General features: G+C 39.4%; 2 protein-coding genes across 4 annotated transcripts in view; both read left to right on the plus strand.

The window, feature by feature from the left end:
• Positions 1-4051, plus strand: part of col21a1 (collagen, type XXI, alpha 1) — an 18506-nt gene extending 14455 nt beyond the window's left edge. The window contains exons 16-28 of one of the 2 annotated variants that reach the window (XM_086093352.1): positions 1281-1325; positions 1411-1464; positions 1553-1606; positions 1863-1916; positions 2051-2122; positions 2202-2237; positions 2512-2556; positions 2731-2763; positions 2842-2988; positions 3065-3119; positions 3202-3393; positions 3479-3556; positions 3657-4051. In XM_086093352.1, the coding sequence (XP_085949478.1) occupies positions 1281-1325; positions 1411-1464; positions 1553-1606; positions 1863-1916; positions 2051-2122; positions 2202-2237; positions 2512-2556; positions 2731-2763; positions 2842-2988; positions 3065-3119; positions 3202-3393; positions 3479-3556; positions 3657-3844 (1053 nt within the window). In that variant the 3' untranslated portion in view covers positions 3845-4051. The remainder of the gene's footprint in view (positions 1-1280; positions 1326-1410; positions 1465-1552; positions 1607-1862; positions 1917-2050; positions 2123-2201; positions 2238-2511; positions 2557-2730; positions 2764-2841; positions 2989-3064; positions 3120-3201; positions 3394-3478; positions 3557-3656) is intronic. The other variant, XM_086093353.1, reaches the window with a different exon arrangement.
• Positions 4052-7294: 3243 nt separating this feature from the next.
• Positions 7295-17032, plus strand: bmp5 (bone morphogenetic protein 5). Of its 2 annotated transcripts, XM_086092555.1 has the most exons (8): positions 7295-7380; positions 7523-8131; positions 10886-11078; positions 13975-14123; positions 14529-14726; positions 15867-15943; positions 16026-16136; positions 16288-17032. In XM_086092555.1, exons 2-8 carry the CDS (start codon positions 7651-7653, stop codon positions 16435-16437), a joined length of 1359 nt encoding a protein of 452 aa, XP_085948681.1. In that variant the 5' UTR covers positions 7295-7380; positions 7523-7650; the 3' UTR covers positions 16438-17032. The 2 variants fall into 2 exon arrangements, with proteins under 2 accessions (XP_085948681.1, XP_085948680.1); XM_086092554.1 differs by having other exon boundaries at positions 7301-8131.
• The last annotated feature ends 3959 nt before the right edge of the window (positions 17033-20991 follow it).

A 20991-nucleotide genomic window follows, 5' to 3' on the forward strand; every position in this document is an offset into this window, starting at 1 on the left:
TATATATATATATATATATATATATATAAACTAAATAAATAAAGGAATAGGCCTTGGTATTGGAACAATGTTCTAATACATTTGGAGGGGGACCGTAGCTCCAGGAATTGGTTCGACGTCATAGTAAACGGTCCTTTATAGAGTTGAAAATTTGTTAGATGGATTATACAAAATGCATGATTGTTGTTGATGGTTGTTTGACTCAAACTGGTGAAGGGACAAAGATGGTGAGTACCCTTGACAATGTTGAAATATAGGGGTATTTCCCCTGTAAAGTATCCCAGGATAACCCTGTTACGTAAGAAGTCTCTGGCTCCAATCGAAAGCCATAAAATGACTAATCGAGGGAAAGCTGCTCTGCTCTGGCAAGTCTGTTTTTGGAGGAAAGTGTTTTAACTGGGCCACAATCCCACTGCTCATGATTAGAAGTCTTGTCCAGAGTCTATGATGGGTCTATAAAACATGACTCAGTTGCTCCACAAGGCTACAGGCCATCCCCACGCACCCATGAACAAAGAGGCTATCCACAGTGACAGATTTAGTACATGATAGCATCCTCATTTTGCTCAACCAAGTCCAACGCACATGCAAGTTATTCGCCTATAGAACACGATACATGTAAATATATGGTGGGTCTTCTCTGGCAACTTGACCAATCTGATCACTGATCAATATACTTGTATTGTCAAATTGTGGATTCTTAGTCGGGGTCTCCCACTATGCATCTGGAAGACTTTATCGCAGCAGAAAACAACAACAAAAAGCTTTTCTCTGGGATTTAGTGGCAGCACTGTGCACCACAAAAATGTTCAGTGTGTTTTTTATTACATTTATATTGCTGTCATTGTTTTTCCCAAGTGCATTCTAAATAGGGGTTAATTTCTTTCTTGCTAGTACCAGCACATTCTGCACATTTAACATTTCAAGAATTTTTCCTCCATGGTCAAGATTTGTTGCTCTTGCTATGTGCAACATACAGTACTGAAAACATTAGTGTGCATATGTGCAGTCCCATCAATTGAAGGTTATCACATTGCACAAGATCTCCATCGCAGGTAGTTTGTGTTGTATTTTGTGTGTGTGTGAAATTATTAGTTGAGAGTAAGGCATATTTTGACTGTAGGTATTGATAAATGGCTCAAACCATAAATAAATCTTTATTTTTTGTCACGCTAGTATGGAAATTATTGTTGCTTTAATAATATGAAATTATTATTATTATTATTACATTCCACATTTTTAAATACATGATCTAATTTGATTATTTTCTATTATATTAGGGTATGCCTGGTTTTCCAGGGGTAGCCGGTCTCACCGGACAAAAAGTGAGTTTTTGCCTTTCTCTCACTTCAGTGCATGCAATTAGCCACTTAGCGCATGTCTGTATAATACTGTATACTTTTGTTTAAGGGAGAAGCTGGTTTTCCGGGATCAAGGGGCCCACCAGGATCAGATGGATCACCTGTAAACTAATGTTTGACCATTAATTTGAATTTTAATATGTACTTTTTCTGAACCATTTTGCAAATGTATGGATTTATTCTCTTTACAGGGGGAGATTGGCCCGGCCGGTCCTCCTGGTTTAAAAGGAAATATTGGCCCAAAGGTATCCATAATACCATCATGATATTCAACACCATGGGAATTATTATAATTATATAAAGTATTTTTAATTAAACCATATTTTCTCAAATAGTGGCCCTGGCTACAATAAAACAAACAAACATGTAAAAGCTTCCACAAACCTAATAAAAGTGTTCAACAACTGATGCTTACGCTTGGGAAATACATTACAATATACAAATTCATAATGTACCATATAAAGACTAATGCAGTTCTGCTATCTGTAACTATTTTCACAGGGCAGTAAGGGTGAAAATGGAAGTCCAGGAAAACAAGGGATACCAGGTTCCATGGTATGCTGCTACTGTCACTTATCTTCTAATGAATAAAGACACGAACTTTTGCAAATTTGTTATATCTTTTGGATCTGAAAACAAAGCGTCAAAATGAGTGTTCTTTCCTAATTTCCTGTGCTTTGCTTTTAAAGGGCAGACCAGGTGATCCTGGTCAAGCAGGTCAGCCGGGTCACCCAGCGGTGCCCGGCCTAAAGGGAAGCAAGGTATTTCCGTGGCACTGACATCATTAAACTATTACAATGTTACTAATGTAATAATATGTATTATTTTCTATTCTATTAGGGAGAAAGGGGACATGCAGGTGAAAGAGGAGATATGGTAAGACTGTAAACAAATTCCATAGTTATTTTCTCTTAGTTATAAAGTGTATCACACTTCAGTGTTGAACTCCATAATTCATAGCCTGCCTGCACTGCAGAAGGTTTACAAAACATTTCTGGGAAGTGAGCAGTATTTCCTTTAGGTTACGATGCATAATAAAATAAGCAAGTGATTGACGCTGTGATTCATATTTACTCATATGCTTTATTGATGAAGTGTTAACATTCCGCTGTGTTTTAATTACAGATGATTGAATGTGTTTTGCTTTAAGGGAATGAAAGGCGAAAAGGGAGCCGATGGAAAATCGGGGACTCACGTGAGTTCATTTTGACCCGTTGGGTTTCAGGAAACAGAATGTTTCTCAATCTTAGGACTGGTTCAAGATCTAGTGGTTGGGTACCAGAGTACTGCATATGTACTACTTTGTGATTACTATTGGTGCAGTCTGAGAACTTTGTAATTACCAAATCCATTTATGTTTGTCCAACAGGGCTCACAAGGTCTGAGCGGACTAAAAGGGGAGGTATGTGGACCTAATCACGCTGGAAAACTTTGTCAAATATGATGTTCACCTCTAACACTGGCCTTGTGTTTTTGCTAGAAAGGGACAACAGGGGATTCGGGTCAGAGAGGCCAAGACGGTCATACAGGCCGCCCTGGACTGCCAGGACAGCTTGGCCAAACGGGACCTCGAGGCCCTCGGGGGGACACAGGTCCTGCGGGACAACCTGGCCCGGAGGGAAGATCTGTATGTTTGGCACACTTTGACTTCCGGTGTCTTTCATCATGATGCATGTTCATGTTTGTGACTTGTGTCACTCCAGGTAGGTGAAATTTCAGACATGCGCATTCGCCAAGTTTGCAGAGAGATTCTTCAGTGTAAGTGTGTCGGGTCTTCTTTGTTTGTGAGAAATCATCTCAAAACATACATATGAAATATTCTCTCTTCCATTTATCGTAGCTGAACTGCCGTCAATGTTGCTGAGCCACCAGTCAAGCGGCTGTGCCAGTTGCCACGGCCTTCCTGGAGCACCCGGTGTACCAGGTCTGACAGGGCCCCAGGGCCTCAGGGGACTACCTGGCCTATCTGGTGCCAGGGGGCAGCCAGGCTACCGTGGTCGTTCAGGGATACCCGGTATTAATGGGATAAAAGGTAAAAAAAAATACATAAAATTTACTACTCTTTTTATTGTTCAGAAAACGTTCTAACAAGGATAATTGTGCATGTACGTTTGTAGGAGATCCTGGGACTAAGGGTGAAAAGGGAAGCTTAGGGCGCACCATACATGGAGATCAAGGACCACCTGGGCCTCCAGGTAAGATGCTTCATCAACCTTTTTTCCCCTCTAGCCTTTTATATTTGATTGCTTAGTCTGCTTAGCCTTTGATGATGACAAGGTCATATTTATCGGACAGGTCCTGTAGGTCCTCAGGGCTATGGCAAACCGGGAATCTCAGGTCAGCCTGGCCCACCTGGTCTAAACGGAGCAGAGGGCAAAAGAGGTAATCCCGGCACACCTGGCCAGCCTGGGGTGTGTGACCCATCCTTATGCTATAATAGCTTGATGAGGCGGTCCTACTACAGCAAAGGACCAAACTATTGACACAGTTCACCAGTGTGAGGCTGGTGTGAAGCAAACAGCCATTCTCAGGAAGATCTCATCCTTACAGTTGTCCTCTGGTGCAGTAACAAATGGACCACTTTTAAATATAGGCATTATACAAAGTCTACATACAACTGTTAAAATGCCAGCTTTGTGATGTAAACAAATGAGACAAAGAATCATTTTCAGTCAGTCATCTATCAGTCAGGAGAGTATTTGCCTTTAAAAAATAAATAAATATATATATATATATATTTGTATATATATATATATATATATATATATATATATATATAAATTGATTGATCTTTTTCAGTTGAAATATGGAAAATTTTGTTTATCACACATTACATAGAATAATCTGGAATTTTATTTAGGGGTGTGTAGACTTTTATATCCGCTTTCCGTGATATCTGACAATTACCAGAGTGAGATTGCACCAAACATTTTTTCATTATCATTTGTCTAGTTTTGTTATTCTTAAGTCATTGCCCTGAAGAAAAATAGGCAAAAGGCACCTTGCAACACGTCACAATTTTCTTAGTTTAGCTTTGAATCGGTCTTTGGGTTGTATGGCTGGTACATGATCCCATATTGCCCCCTGGTGATGGATTGCTGCATGATGGGGCCCCAAATTGACAGCTTATAACATGGACCAGTGTTTCTCAAATTGTGACCACCCCACCTCACCTTGTGTATTTGTATTTAAAAGAACCCGTAATGCAAAAAATGCAAAAAATTGGGACTGGATGGTTGTGGTAGAAAAGAGACAACAATGCATTTACTGAATTGATAAGTGGTCCATGTTTAAAACATTTTGAGAAACACTGAAAAATGCTCAAAGTCAAAATGCATGATCAACATCCACAATCTATTTATGTACAGTAAATACTGTATATTCAGTTAAAAATGTTTAATTGGCTGCCTGTAGCTAATTATTCAGTGGCATTATTTTTTGTTTATAAAGCATTATGAATCAACTTTCTATACAATCGCCATGTTATTACACAATGATGAATAGCAATGATTGTAAAATAGGCTGGAATTATGTTTTTTTTTTATACTTATGGGGCCCTTCATTACTGTAGCAAATTGTTTTATTATTTATAATTCTGGGTTATAATTGTAGATTTTTAGCATTGCCATGATTTCCTTTTGTATTTTTTATGATGTATCATGTGTTCAAATGTATTCAAATTAAACACTTTTTTCAAGTTATGTTGTCGTTATTTCAAGAAAAGGATACCACTGGTGTGCAATTTTTGACCATCTTAAAACCATATTTTCAGTTTGCTCAACAATTTAATATAAGCAGTACAGATAATGGAAGCATGGATGGACGGATTCATGGCAGACGCTGCCGCATGCCTAAATTCCTCCAAATGGCCCAAAGACCTTCCAAACCCAAAGTGGATGACCTTTGAGCAACTGAAAATAACATCAGATCCCAATTTTAAAGGAGGATTTTCCGCCTTTTTTATTGTCTGGCAGGTGCCTAACAATAGGATTCATGGACTTGAATCCTTCCAAATGACCCTAAAACCCTTTAAACCCAAGGTAGGAGGCCGCAGACCTCCCCAAAATTAAATCAGAACTCAGTTTTAAAGGGCAATACATGAATATCTCGTTTCGACAATGATGCAGAATGGGTTAATATGCGCCAGTTACCAGAAGCTCACGCTGATAATGCTGTTAGCTAATGCTAATCTTCTAACACTATAGCTCTGCTTAACCTTTGGCTTTTCACATTTTTCACATGATAGTGCTTCCTTGTAGTCTGCCAGCTGATGCATAAGAATGGAGAATCTTTCCACAAATTTGGGGGAATTGGCAGATAACAAAAGATTGACTACCGATACTGAGTAGATCGATGTTCGTGTCAGTTCACTCGTTCTATCTGTATTACCCCATTCAGTGTATCAACTATGTTACACATGTTGAGCCAAGATGAGGAATAAAAAGGTGACAGAATACAGAGAAATCTTGGATGCAAGTTCAAAGACACAACACAATGACGAAATTGCTGCCATAAACAAACACAATTCCTACACAAATCAAACATCTCTCAGACTCTCACCGATTAACTGTCTGTAAAGACAAGCAGAAATAAAACAGACTGCTTCACTTAATGGCCTAGATAGTGGTTAGCATGGTGGAAGTCAGCTGCCATCTGGGTAATCGAAAATAGACCAATATCCAACGTAAAATATATAGTTTGTAAATCCGTTTTACTTAAGAGTTCTTGGTTCACAACCGATAAGGGTGGTGGCTCAAGGACGCATGATCATCACGCAATACCGGTTCGTTACATACAGTAACATGCGTTAAAGCTTACCTTTAACGAAGTGTTCAAAACAAATATTGATGTATAGACTGGATAGCATGACAAACTCTTAATTTGTTCAAGCCACAATTTCTGTCTTCCTTGATAAATGTTCAGTCTTCTGATTAAAAAATGGTTCTGGTAAACAGTAAAATGGGATTTAGTTCCTTACCCCACCTATATTTCACCATTTTTTGACACTGGCTATCAAATCTTTCTAACCAAACACCGGAACAAAACAATGAAACTACCTCTAAAATGACGTCACAGGAAAACATTCCTTCGAAAAAAGATGGCTGGCTGGTGGTGAAGAGTTAGTAAACAAAAATATTCTTAACTTGTTACACAGAGGCAGAAGAGACGTGTTTGTACTGTATTATACACTAGGTGGTGCTGTTGGTCATTGTCATGGAATCTATAGCTTACTTGTTCCAACATTGACCAACCATATTACCGGTAATATAAGTCTGTTGTTGTTGTTGTTTTAAATTGAATTAATAAAATCTTGATTAAATTCAGGTAGCTCCTTTGAAGGTAGTTTATGAATGTCATTTTTCCTCAGCATTTTTTTTGTGCTTTATTTTAGGTGCAAATTTAGATATGGATGCAGCTGGATATAATTTAGCCTTATGCACATATGGCTGTGTGCAATTCTTTATTCTGGCACTGTTGTTTCACAGTAGTGGCATTCAGATCAGAGGATCACACTTGTAGTAGTTTGTCGAAGTGTAAGATGGCTTCATATCTCCTCAGTGGACCATTTGTCATAGCATTCAGTATAAAACCTGCATCCAATGCATTGTGTGTGTGCGCTGCAGCCATAGTGACTTCAATAAGTCGAGGTGATTAAAAGGCTCGGCCACTATTCTTTCACTAGTTAGGACAGGCTCTCAAATTTCAAGTGTCTCCGTTTACATGTACACCGTGGGAGTGGGGTTGTGACATTTTTATTGCGGCCTCTAGAGGTGGATGCACAAACTAAAAGTGGAGTGTGGGATGTTCGCAGAGGGTAACATTCAGCACCCCCCCCCCCCCCCCATATCTCTCTCTCTCTTTCTCTCTCTCTCTCTCTCTCTGTGGGGGGAGAAAAGTGAGTGCAGGGGCAAAAGTTGACTCTTCCACTACAACTTCATTCCGGGGACACTCCTGCCGACCTTTTTGGGCGTAGCTATATGTTGTTGTTTTTTTCCCTTCTTCATCAAAGACGCGTGAGGTGAGGGACGCTGTCACAAGACCATAAATAGTCAGTGAGGCTTTGGATGGGCCGTGGATGAGTATAAAATTGAGCAGAAGAAGGAAAAAGAGAAGGAGTGCCTCTTCGGCTGCAAGCTGATACCTCATTTGTCTCCTCTCAGTTCTCCCCAGTTACCAGGCTGGACGCTGTGCTGCTTCCTCCATGCGTCCACGATTCCTCTCTGGATATCTGCTCAAGGTCTTCCACACAGTGCAATGTAGTTGAACTTGTGAGCCTAAAGTGAGCAACATGTCCCCTTGGAGCCGTGCGGTGCTTGGACTTACTTGGAGCTGCTTGACTTTCCTGACCTGCGCTCATTGCGCCTTCAGTGACAACCATGTGCACTCCAGTTTTATCTACAGGAAGTTGCGCAATCACGAACGACGGGAGATCCAGAGGGAGATCCTCTCCATTCTGGGCTTGCCTCACCGGCCGAGGCCCTTCTCTCCCGGGAAACAAGCATCCTCCGCGCCGCTCTTCATGCTCGACCTTTACAACGCCATGGCCGTGGAGGAAGAGGGGGTGCCGCAAGGTGCAGGGAAGAGCCACATCGCCAAGGCCCAAGGGCTCGCAAGGAAGGGTTACTACAGTCCCCAGCATGTGGGCTACAACCGTGTGGCCCAGTCCTACAGAGCTGCCCCCCTGCTGGGTCAAAGCCCGGCTCTCACCACAGCACATGACAACAACTTTCTCAATGATGCGGACATGGTGATGAGTTTTGTCAATATAGGTAAGAGAGTTCAACCAAATGCAACAAAACATGAATCAAATACCGAATTTTATATTTTGCTTTCAGTTTTGTAATGTTAATGATTGGGCTAACTATTGGAATCCAAGGGAATGTTTTGACTGTTTTGTCTGTTCATCAAGGTCAAATGAATAATTATTATGCACGTTGTTGTAATGGTACATTGTGATCCCTTCACACTTAACTACATCGAGCAAAAATGACAAATACGAATTCACACTTATAACAGAACGTGTAGTGTTCCACAGGGTTCAATTCTGGGGCCTCATTACTGTCTGCCGCCCCTGGGTTCCATGAGAAAAAAAAAAGACAGAGGTGATTAATTTAAAGTGCAAAGAGTTGAGTCAGCATCCTAACATGATGATTTGTAATGTCAAGTTGAGCAATACTAGTCAAGCACAACTAGTTGTGTAGCAAAACTTTAGAGATGGGCAATACAAGAACACAACACTTCTAAATTCAAGGTGAAGAGGAGCCAGATTTTATGAAAAGGCTACTCTCAGTGTTCATTTTGCTCACCAGTAAACCCTATAACTATATTTTGAGTTTGAAAAAATAAATAAATCAGATTTTATTTGTCAGTAAAAAAGGGTTCAGTGAATGCGCATAGGAAACCGGTGGGGTTCAACAAGGTTATGGACTACTGATCTAAATAGATCTTTCGAGTGGCAATCACCTTTCATCCATTTTTCAATTGAATATGATGCATAGAATGTGCACATAATTTCATTGTGGGATATGAGCCTCGAGTCGTTTGACCTTAATGTTCAAATGCCTTTCAACATTGCATGCATTTGTGCTGCTTTGGTGTAAAAGACTGCTGATCTCTATAATTGCTGTGTTTGTTCAGTAGCTGTGACCTTTGGGCCTGCAGTTCAGTGCGACTTATCAGATGACTGTCTGACCTTGAGAAAATTGGTCTTAATTATTTCCTGCCATTTAAAGGAGAAGGCGGTGGGGCTGATATTGACAGATACCTTTACTTCAGTACTTTACTTCAATTCATGTTTCATCTTGTGTCCAATTGCCGCTTTCCAAATTAATGATAAATGATAATGTTCCACACAAATTGGATGATGACGGTCCCACAAGATCATCTCTGTAAGGTTCTGGTGCTGACATGCTCAATCTTTTTTTTTTTTCAGTATTACTGAATTTGTGTCGAGTTGCTTGGCAGTAACTCACCTTGGCCCGAGCCCATCTGCTTCCACTTAACGCTCCACCGGGGCATGTACATTGTCAGCCTTAAAAGCTCTGCTCTCGTTCTGGTGACTGTCAGTGAAGTGTTCAATGGGCCTCTGTCTTTATTACAGTACACATATAGCTACTGACCTCAGCTTTCTTACAAGCAGCTATACACTATGTGACAAGGCTTATCCTAAATCTGCTATTTTTCAAAAAATATGCGACAGTTATTGATGATTAGTTTGTTTAAGCATTGCATTAATCAAGACTGGACGCAGCCCACCTTAATCAGATGACACTATCACTGAACTCTTCTCTACTTGAAAGTGGAATGTTTAATGCTCGGGGGCTCTTCTGCTTCAAATTACTGCCTGTGGCTCCTTTAATGGAACACACTCAGCGGGGAAAGAGTCAGACCTGACCTCTGACCTGTTTGTGCTAAGTAGCCGCAGGCGTCCCCTCGCGATAAAATATCAGGAAAGTGCGCTGCATGGTATCACCGCAGATGCCAGCCAATCCACTGCCCAAGCAAGGATGTAGGATGCCACATCCCACACCGCAGTTCACAACCTTTCAAACACATCACTTTGGGGGGGGGGGGGGGGGGGGGGGGATCAGACAGCAGAGAAGACAGAGGCCTTTATTGGTTCAATTTTTTAATAATAGTAAATAAACAGAGAATAATATTTTGATAACTGTGCAATTGACCTATCACCCACAGTCTGGTGGGACAGGCTCTAGCTCATTATCATCATCGTATGAGAACAAGTGTTCCATAAATGGATGGATGACAACAAAAATGTAATGTTGCTTGATGAAAAGAGTACCATGCATCTCACGTGAAATTCATAGCAAAATAAAAGGACTGTCATGCTGAAAATTCTGTGAAATTGCAAGAAACAAAGTCAGAAGGGGCGGAACCAATCCGGTGCCGTGTCGTCAAGATGGAGGCACACAAAACTGCGGAGCAGCACATTCAACTGGAACGCAGGTTCTGCTGTTTTGGTTAGCAACTACATTTCAATATGCTTAGCCTCTTTAGCTTTTATTACATGTCCATTCAGGTGTCTTGTGTGTTTCAACTGAAATATGTCTATTACCAAAGGCCACTATTTACAGAATTATGGTATTATGGTATTATAAAAGAAGGTCATCTCAAGGTCAGCAATGAGGGTCAAGCAGAGACTCACATGACTTTGAGGAATCCCGTTTGCTCTCTTCTCTGTCATGAGGAGCACAGCAAAGTGTCTTTAATTTAAATCAGCTTGTTTTTCTTAACTGACAGCTCATTCATCATGGCCACAGAATGCAGTTAGGCACACAGTGGAGGGCCTGTCTGGGAACCACTACCTGTATTCATTTGACTGATTTAATGAAGTGGAAAGTGCTTTTGTTGGGAGTCAAAATGTTTGGTTTGGAGCAGGAATGTAAGAAGATATGAAAAATTACCTACTTCCCCCCCGTTGTGTTCGTACAATATGTTCAGGAGGTGTGAAGTTGTATTTTGTGGTTATAGAAATGAAATTCACACTGTACTATTTTCCTTCCCAGTGGAGAAAGATAAAGATTTCTCTCACCAACGAAGACACTACAAGGAGTTCCGTTTTGATCTGACTCAGATCCCGGAGGGAGAGGCGGTCACCGCTGCTGAGTTTCGCATCTATAAGGATCGCAGCCATGGGCGCTTTGACAATCTCACACTGAAGGTTACTATTCATCAAGTCATTAAGGAGTTTCCAAACAAGTAAGTGCCAACCATAAACTCCCATTAAAAACAATGGAACCTCAAATCTGGAAAGTCTTAAAAGCAATACAATTTGAAGTCCTACCATAATGTTGACTTAATTGTCACACTTAATTTATTTGTTTATTGAATTTTTCTTAACTTTTGTATGACAGTTATAAATGTTCAAATTAGTTAAAGGGTTTATGACTGTGATCGTATAATTATTTTTAAAATTATCTTTAAATTAAATAAAATAATGATTCTTGTGTTTTTTGTTTTGTTTTGATTTTGCCTTTTCATATCAACACTACAGTTTGAAAGGGTTTCTTATGCTTCCGTTTTTTTTAAACAAGCAACAGTAGCAGCTATTGTCTTACAACCTCGGATCCCTATCTCTGTTCTCCTTCATTCACACCAAGTCGGCCTTACAAATATAGTTCTCGGATAAAGAGAAGCCCATTAGCAAGTTGGCCACTTATGAAGCTTGGAGGGTCCATCACTTATCACTCGTCTTGTGTTTCTTGCCTGGTTGGCCGAGTCCCAGACAAAACCACAAGGGCCCGTATTACAGGGTTCGGGGCTTCCATAGTGCTCCCCATGGTCATGGTTATACCCACTATACCTGCCTGTTTCCACTATATAACGGAAGTTTAAACGGTGACATAGCTGAATGCACATGGGCCTGCTCAAGAGTGGACTTTAAAAAAAAAAAATGTGTGGGTGATCGTAGGGGAGATATGACCCTCAAGGGCTTTGAATAGGCCAGAGTCAATAAACTCCACCGTCTTAAAGGGGAAAGGTTTATGTTGGCGTATTTGTTTTCACAGGGTGTAGGCTATTGCAGGTAGTGTTACTGAAACCAAAATCATATAAACCACACTGGAAGTTGAAAAAATACAAACTGGCACTGTTTGGTAATGTTAAGTAATAATGATTTATATTAGAGTCCCTGAGCCAATCCAGTTGACATGATGGATTTTTTTTCTTTTTTATTTAAGAGTTTATGTCCGGATCTGATGAAACTGCTGCTATGGCTGCAAATTAGATTACAAATCTCTTCAGGGGCTGCTTTGTATTGCGGTAAACAAATCATATCTTCTCTTGTCATGTCTTCTCTAAGGTTTTTTTTGTTATAAAAAAAAAAACTAATGAAATAACTAAACCTAAATTAAAAACAACAACATTTTTGTTAATGAAATGAAAAAAAAAAGAAAAAAAAAAAAACTAAATTAAATTAAAACTAAATGAAACTACAACTTATGTTTATAAAACTAAAACTAACTGTAATTATAGTGGAAATGTCTTTAGTTTTTCGTATTTGTCAGTTATTATTGTAGCTTGGTGAAACAGTCGTTTGGGAATAGTAGTTTACCTACACATTACTTAGTAAACTTTATATATATATATATTGCACCTGACAAATACTCCAAAAACTGAAACTAATACTACAACTAATAACTAAATGAAGAGATAGCATTAAAAAATAATTCAAAACTAAAACTAACAAACCTGCTCTAAAAGTTAATTAAAAAAAAAAAAAAAACAATGTAAAGACTAACTATAATAAAAAGGTCCATAATGGAAAATCCCAAACTATCATAACCGTGGTCAAGTCATGTCATATATATATGATATGATACGATAGGATATGATCATATCATATATCATATATCGTTCCATACCATGTGTCATATTTTATAGTCATTTATGGCTGTGACATTACAAAATATATTCTTGTGACTCTACTTGTCATCAATGGCTTAAGTGACACTTTTCAGTTTGTCATATAGTCACGCCGCATGACCATGTTGAAGAAGAACAGTGTGTCCATTTTGCGCTTTCCGGCAACTGGCATATAGAAATAATCAAATCCACAAGCTATTTGACGAGAGATGCAATGTGGTCATATGTGTTCTTTTACTTTGAACTTTTTAGCATATATGCATCATCTACAGTCGTATAACACAAACAATATGAATTAGCACATGATTTAGGTTCACTACTGTACTTTCATGTGGAATTCCTCATGAGGTTTGCTTTTATTGCACCTGTAATAAACACGTGACTAACTCCTGAACGTTTGGGGCCATGTGGAAAAACTGTGCTCCTTGTCACAACGTGACCACAAGCGCAGAGCTAGCTACTCTAGCTGTTCTGTTGCTTGAAAGCACCTGATGCAAATTAACAAGTTGTTTTCTTCTTCTTCTTTTTCTTCTTTTTTTATACCCTTTTTACATGATTGATGCCTCATGTCAGACCCATGTTAAAAAAAAATCAAAGATGTTTTGCCCTACAAAAAACATCTTTGACATCTGCAATTAATCACCACTGATGCAATGGAACCCTTTTAAAACAACACAAAGAACATACATCTTTTGGTTTTAATGATAAAGGTATTTTCAAGAAATATAGTCAGGATGACAGCATGATGAGGAGAAGAAGAAGATCCTAACATTTTGTGTTTGGCTTTGAGCTTGTTTGCAGAGTAGGATCTTAGGCACGCGTTTAAGATACTGTAAGTCTGTCACTTACTTCATTTATCTGTGTTGCATTGTAACTTACATACATCTCCTGAATCCCGTATGAGAACACCTTTAAAGAGCCATATGGGTTATTTGTGTGTGTATGTGCCCATAAGAGCTTTGCAATGCTGAGGTGCACAGAAAGTTTTTATTTACTTTGGAGCTGAGGCAAGCCCAAGAGTTTAGTAATTGGTTTGTAATGCAGCAAATAAGTGCCCACATTCATTTGACCGACTGAGTGGAGCTGCTGCTGAAAAGCACGAGTGAAACTTGATAACGAACCTCAAACTGCCCTTTCAAATTGACACGTTGCATGTAAAAGGTTTGAAGTCATTTCAGGGTGTATGCAATAATGACGTTCTAGTGGTGACTAGATGTACTTTCATCTACAGAGATGCGGAGACCTTTTTGCTTGACTCCAAAAGGGTTCAAGCATCTGATGGTGGTTGGTTGGTGTTTGACATAACGGCCACCAGTAACCACTGGGTGATGAACCCGCAGCAGAATCTGGGCCTCCAACTAAGTGTGGAGACTTTAGATGGTATGTCAAGGTCATCTTTTTCCTCCCCATAATAATAAATTAACACGTAATCATTAACTTTCATGTTAATAATGTGCAAGATTTTTGAAGATTAAAGAAAGAAAACACGATACCAATTGATTTTTCCATCTTCATCTTCATCAGGTCTAGCAGAAAGAAATGCAAAAATGTGACATAAAAATACAATTACATGAATAAACATGTATTATTAAAAGGGTCAGTCAGACTGTCCATACTGTAGTAACCTAAAGTATGTTTGTAAAGGCAGATTATTTTGCAGCTAGTGTTTAGAGTGCATTTAACATGTAACATATGTCCTGCCTCATGATGTTAACAAGCCAATGGAGTGTCCTTGTCCTTCCTTTTCTTGCCCTCTATATACCTTGTAATTGTTATGTTTTAAAGGACGCAGTATCAACATGAAATCAGCCGGCATTGTGGGACGCAATGGGCCTCAATCCCAGCAGCCCTTCCTGGTTGCTTTCTTCAAGGCCAGCGGGGTGTTGCTACGCTCGGTCAGAGCTGCCGGTGGGAAGAAGAAGAACCACAACCGCAATAAATCAACTCACCAACAGGAATCATCAAGGGCACAGAAAACTGGAGGTAAGGTACATCATTCGTACCCACAGATCTGCTCGTTATGGCGCTTTTCCACTGGCAACCACCTAGTATTTGTGAAACCCAGTCAGCAGTATTCAAATGCATCCGAGTTTACATGATGAATATTATGCTGCAGTTGTACAAATTCTGAAGGACCTGGTTAAATTATAACATATAACAACATACAGTATAGTTATGTTACTCCCTCCAGTCGAAATAATGAGACAAAGATTTTCATTTTTTTCCCCGTTTCAGGCATTTAATGCTATACAAAAAACAGAAAACAGTACACAATACTAAGTAATGAAATAAATAATTCTCATAAAGATTAAGAATATACACATTACTGTTAACATCTACTTTATAGGCCTGCTAATGTGCTAGCAAGCTAACAATCACGCACTACTTCCAACAGCATCGTAAATAATACCAACAGAAATGTGTTACCTCATTGGCCGCATAGAGAGAAGTTGCAAATTAACACCAAAAAAATTCTTGCAAATTTGCAACTTCATAAAGTCACACATTTGCAACTTTATAAAGCGTGAGTTTTTTTCTCTGAATATTGCCCCCACCCTCTTAAAAAAAAATGGCCCTAATATGCCGTCGTAGGAAACAGTACAGTCAATGGAAATGCTACGGAATACATTTGAGATTACATTGTTGGGAATTAATGAATACAAATTAATGGAACACGTACAAGAATTTAGGATTTTACTGCATGTCAGAAACTTTTGATATTGTGTAGGCTAAAAGAGCAAACATGCTGAGAAGTAACTACAGGAGAGGCTGGTTCTCCTTTATTGTGGTTTGTTGTTGGCTCATTCTGTCTTGATGAGTGCAACGTAATGTGGCTTTCGTAATGATTTTGGAATTTGAAAACCAGCCGCTTTCAAACTTTATGATAAAAAGTTATGATAGTTCAAATGTGCTGTCTCGCTATGTTATTGCCACTGATTTGTAGCCTTTACACGAGAGCAAGGCTTCCCTGCTCCACTGGTCTATAAAGGCTGTCATGTAGCATTAGCGCTTGTGTGAGAGCTAACATTACGCAGTGTTGTTCTTCCTGACTTTAGCAAAGTCTCATCATTTGTGCCATTGCTTTTTTTCTCATACTTTCAAATAAAACCGTTTCTATTTCAGATTATAACACAAGTGAACAAAAACAAGCCTGCAAGAAGCATGAGCTTTATGTCAGCTTTCGTGATTTGGGTTGGCAGGTAAGACAAACCGTTTAACGTCTCCCCTAAATGGTGATATTGTCATAAATAATCAAATGAAACCTCTCCCATTCTGCCGTAGGACTGGATCATAGCGCCTGAAGGCTATGCCGCTTTTTACTGTGACGGCGAATGCTCATTCCCGCTCAACGCGCACATGAACGCAACCAATCACGCCATTGTCCAAACTCTGGTATGTTCCCACTGAAGTTTATTCCACCTGCATGGCAAACACAGTCAGCATATGACATGTCAGCGCCATGTTCACAGCCGCCGCAATTCATTTGCAAAGTCACAACATTCACACCTCTTCTAAAGCGCACTTTATTTGCTGTCTTTTATAGGTCCATTTAATGTTTCCTGACAATGTGCCAAAGCCGTGCTGCGCCCCGACCAAACTCAATGCTATTTCAGTGCTTTACTTTGACGACAGCTCAAACGTCATTCTCAAAAAGTATAGAAATATGGTGGTGAGATCTTGTGGTTGCCATTAGTGCCTGCGGGTTACTTTAATTTATGCTATCTGGAATAGGAATAGTTTGGAAAACACATCATCTCTGGGTGTGATGTGATGTACAGTGTTATGTATATAGAGTTTTATTACCTAATTTATTCCCTGTTCAAAAATAGCACTGAATATGTGATATTTATATAGTAATAATAATGTTGATTTCACTTTTATCCCAAATAATTATGTCCGTCGGCATATACAACTTTTAAAATCTGTTACTTCTCAGAGAGAACTATTCACTGGATTCATCATGATACACATTCTTTGTGTTCTTCTTTTTGTGACAAATTACTTAGCAAAACATGCTGTACTCCATAATCATTTTCTATTTACTTTATTACAAATTGTGAACTGTGGATGTTAAAAAAAAGCGTACCACAAAACGCAGAAAGGCATCACAAATGTCGGGGAGGAAAATATGAGTTTTGTAATACAAAAACTGCAGAGAGGCATTTTTATAACTTTGTTTGTTTCGAGCCCATGTGGAATTGTGATGTTCTTTGCTCACTTAATTTGACCAATGTCATTCCTCCGTGGCCGTCGCTGCAAACCTCTTGCTCTCCTCTATTTCAATGTGATGTTTGGACATGTAGGGTGTTGTGTATTTTTAATAAATGTACCACTTGTAAATACTAATATTTGCTTATTATTGATTTATGCAATTTTTCCTGTATTCTGTACACCAGTGATGGGCAAATTGAATGCTGGAGGGGCTAACAATTATTTCATCAGTGTTACTGGGGTGGGGGGGGGGGGGGGCACATAGGACCATGCACTTTCTAACCATGTTTGACAAAAATGCCATTGTAAATAAGGACAAAATATGTGCTCTAAATATATTCTATTTTTCTAGTTTGAAACAAACAAAAAATAACCACATCATATTTTTTTTCAATGCAAAGGGCTCTCCTGTACAAAAATGACTATTCACAAAAAGTTGAATAAACATAAGGTGTGTATTTGGATATGTGCTCATGGTACAGAGTGTGTAAAGAAGCATTTCATTTAGCCTTACACCACAAATGTGAGATGACGACGAGGCTGCCAGTCGAAAAAAGGCTTCTAATTTATTAAGCAATCATTTCCACATTATGACTGAAAGACACATCCATCACACCATTTGCAGCCATATTTTGGAAGCAAAGCTGAGCGTGTAAACTTTGCAGTGTTGTTGCACATCTGTCAGGATTAGCATATTTTCTAGCGAAGTGCAACAGCCGATCTGTGGAAGCGGCTGTTCAGGGATTTTAAATAGGTCATGGAAATAGGGATAAGGTTAAGAATTAATATTTATTTACACAACTGTGTTGACCTTCACGGAACACACGATACATACTGTTGCCCCACACCCCCCTCCAACTTTTATATATATGTTTTTTCTGATATGCTGGAACATTGAGCGACTGCATTGCACGTAATTAAAAGCAGTGGCTGGCCTGTCCAGATGTTATATGGAATATGTTGACATTCAGTGAATAGAAGAGGCCACCTGCTAACTAAACTCTTGGCTTGAGGGCTGATTTTGCATTCCTGCGGCCTGTTGCCTTGGCATGATTATTACCAGCACTTCACAATCACATCAACTGTTTAATATCACGGATTCTCTGCAATTTGGCTATAGGTCTTCTGCTTTTATTTTATTTGGGGGGCACATGAAATAAAAAAGGAACAATTAGCAAACTCTAAGTACATAAAATAAGGTGACCTCTTCTCCTCTAAGAGCCCCTGCGGTCAAATCAGCCAGGAGAGAGTGAGAGGTTCATTAGTGCTTTCCATCACGTTAATGGCCATTTTGCTGTGAAAGGTTGCAATGGAGTTTCTTAATTGCTTATACATAATGATCTCAGCAGGTTTTGAGCCTACCGAGCAAAGTGCTTAGTCACGTCCAGTGGCAGCGCTACCATGAATGGCACTCTGTGCGGCCGGGATACCCCCAACACACGCACGCAGTAATGAAAAACAGCAACAGCAGCATAGAATAATTAGGATTAGGAAACCCAGTGAATTAAGAAAACACAAATGTTGCATTTCTCAAATGAAAAGTAAAAAACAAAAACAAACCTTTACTAAATGTTCCATGCAGCCCCACTCGTCTAAAAACAGTATTCTAATTAATATTGGGTTTGTGGAATATGAATAAAAAATACAAAAATCCACCTGTTTTCATTTATCTCAGGAAGCGGCCATTTTGCCATTTGCTATCGACTGAAAATGGCATCACAGTGCCTCAGGGCTCAATTTGCGAAGTCACATGACCAAACCCAGAAAACAGGCGAGCCGTGATTGGTCGTTACCTGAGCCCTGTGCCCTGAGCAACTGTGACGTCATTTTCAGTCAACTGCAAGGGGCAAAATGGCCGCCCTGTGAGATGATTAAAAACGTGGATTTTGTTCCTTAAGTCATATTTCACAAATGCAATATTAGTCATATTTCACAAATGCAATATTAGTCATATTTCACAAATGCAATATTAATCAATCAGAATGTTTAGACTATAGTCCCCCCCCCCCCCCCCCCCCCCCACACACACGCACAACTTAATAGACCAACCACAAACCCGACCCCGCATAATTTATTAGAGAAATCACATAATATTCATCATAAACTCACACAGGGCACAAGGCATCTTCATTTCTCTGGAATTTTAAAACTGCAGTTGCAGTGCAATATGCATAATGTAGTAATAACTACACTAAATCCCTGTATGGGATAATGAGAGCCTCAAAAAGAACGAACTTCATTGTTTGCATCAACCATTCTGAGTATATCTCAGTATTGTGAATCGGGACTTGCAGAAGTTAGGTTTACATTTCACAAGAATTGTTTTTTCTTGTGTGCTTTGCTTTCATTTCATTGTTGTTTCTGATAACTGGTTCTGATGATGCAGTAGCACTCGGAAAAATACCTTTTGAGAGAAAATGTATATTCACATTTAGGGATGGGCGAGTACCGATACCAGACATATTTCATGGTATCCGGACTCGCAATGGATATCAATACTAGTATCGGTCCCGCTCTTGTGGCCTTTTTCGGTTAGGAATTAACAGTTTAAATGGCATTTATTGACAGACACAAGTACTCTCAGTACAAAAAAGTACTCGTTTATTTAAGGCTTTAGCGTAGCGGACGCACGGGCTACTTTTAATTTAGCCACTTATATCACCAACGTAAGGGAAGGAAGAAGAAGCGGATGTTACTTATTTGATCCAAGCAGCGGGAACGAAGGAATTAAAGACAAATCGAAGGTGTGCACGGAATGCGGAAAATGGCGGCGACGACGAACAAGGTTTCTGTAGGTGAACCTGCGGAAGGATCATTACTGCAGAGAGCGAGCGCCCATGGCGAACAAGGCCGAGGGTGCGGCCGACTCGCGGGAGCCCAAAGCTGTGGGACGACCGGCAGTGGCGCTTGCGGCGAGCAGGTGGTGGTGGCCGACCATCCGCCCCGCCTGGAACGCCGCCGCGGTCCACTCCCGCCCCACGTCCACTCAAACTGGCCGGGCCGCGGTAAATTGCCATGAATGGAACGAACGACACGATACATGAATATGTGTATATGTTAATCAATGGAGAAGGGTCTATACACAGCCTCCAATGGTCAGGTGCTGGTGGGCAGCAGGAGCTCGGAGCTCGTGTATGACAACCAGAAAAAATAATCCCCCGCACACTGACAGAACTTCACTCAATGAGTTTATTTGAGGGAAACAACAAAAATTTGAGGTGAATTTATGACGCTCAACGCAAACCGCGTTTTCATGTGTTTATAAGTTATTTTAGTGTGATGTACGTTTCAACTGGTACCTGATTTAAGATGTGGCCTGTAGGGCAGTACTCTAGTAGCTAATGTGTTTCGTGTCTGCAGATTCATCACAAGCCACATTCATCACAAGCTTCTTTGTATTTTTTTTAATTAAATTTTATTTTTTTACCTGTAACGCAAAAGAAAAATGCCTTAAAAATTCCCTATTTAATTTGCCTTATTAGGCCTACTGGTCAACTGCTCCAAATTCATAAATGCACAATTATTACCCTGGCATATAATGTAAGTGTACAATTTGAAAAAATAAACTGTTGATTAAATTTTTTTATTTTAAGTACTTTAATTACTCTTTATCCAAGCAAACATATATTTAGTCCGAGTACTTCATTACTCGATAGAATTTTTAATCGAGTATTCAAATACTAAAATACTCTATAGTTGCAGCCCTATTGTATTCCTTAAAAGGGAGTTGTACAACCACATATTTCTATTAGGACTTTTTTCCCTGGCCACTGGATTATTTGTTTCATTTTATTTATCAATTTTTTTAAAATTAATTTTATTGTGTGTTCTATGTAAAATGACTTTTATGAACAATATAATTGCCATTGTCAAGCAATTTTAAGGAACTTTGCTATAATTGGGATATATAGGTCTTTTTTAACAAAAAAATCTCTCTGCTTTTTTTTGTGTGTGAAAATTTTATGTATCAAAAGGACTAATGGTATTGGCACTTGGTATCGGTATCGTGAGTACTGAATATTTGAGTATCGTATCA

Source organism: Leptonotus elevatus, chromosome 13 (assembly GCF_054856555.1).
Source record: "Leptonotus elevatus isolate MCC_2025b chromosome 13, RoL_Lele_1.0, whole genome shotgun sequence".
In the NCBI taxonomy this organism is placed as follows: Eukaryota; Metazoa; Chordata; class Actinopteri; order Syngnathiformes; family Syngnathidae; genus Leptonotus; species Leptonotus elevatus.

What these genes read in the sequence shown, in the direction of transcription:
- bmp5 (XM_086092555.1), top strand. Translation starts at nt 7,651, where the DNA reads ATGTCCCCTTGGAGCCGTGCGGTGCTTGGACTTACTTGGAGCTGCTTG. An exon ending in GATGAGTTTTGTCAATATAG is followed by an intron (nt 8,132 to 10,885) that starts GTAAGAGAGTTC and finishes TTTCCTTCCCAG; the next exon opens with TGGAGAAAGATAAAGATTTC. An exon ending in TTCGTGATTTGGGTTGGCAG is followed by an intron (nt 15,944 to 16,025) that starts GTAAGACAAACC and finishes ATTCTGCCGTAG; the next exon opens with GACTGGATCATAGCGCCTGA.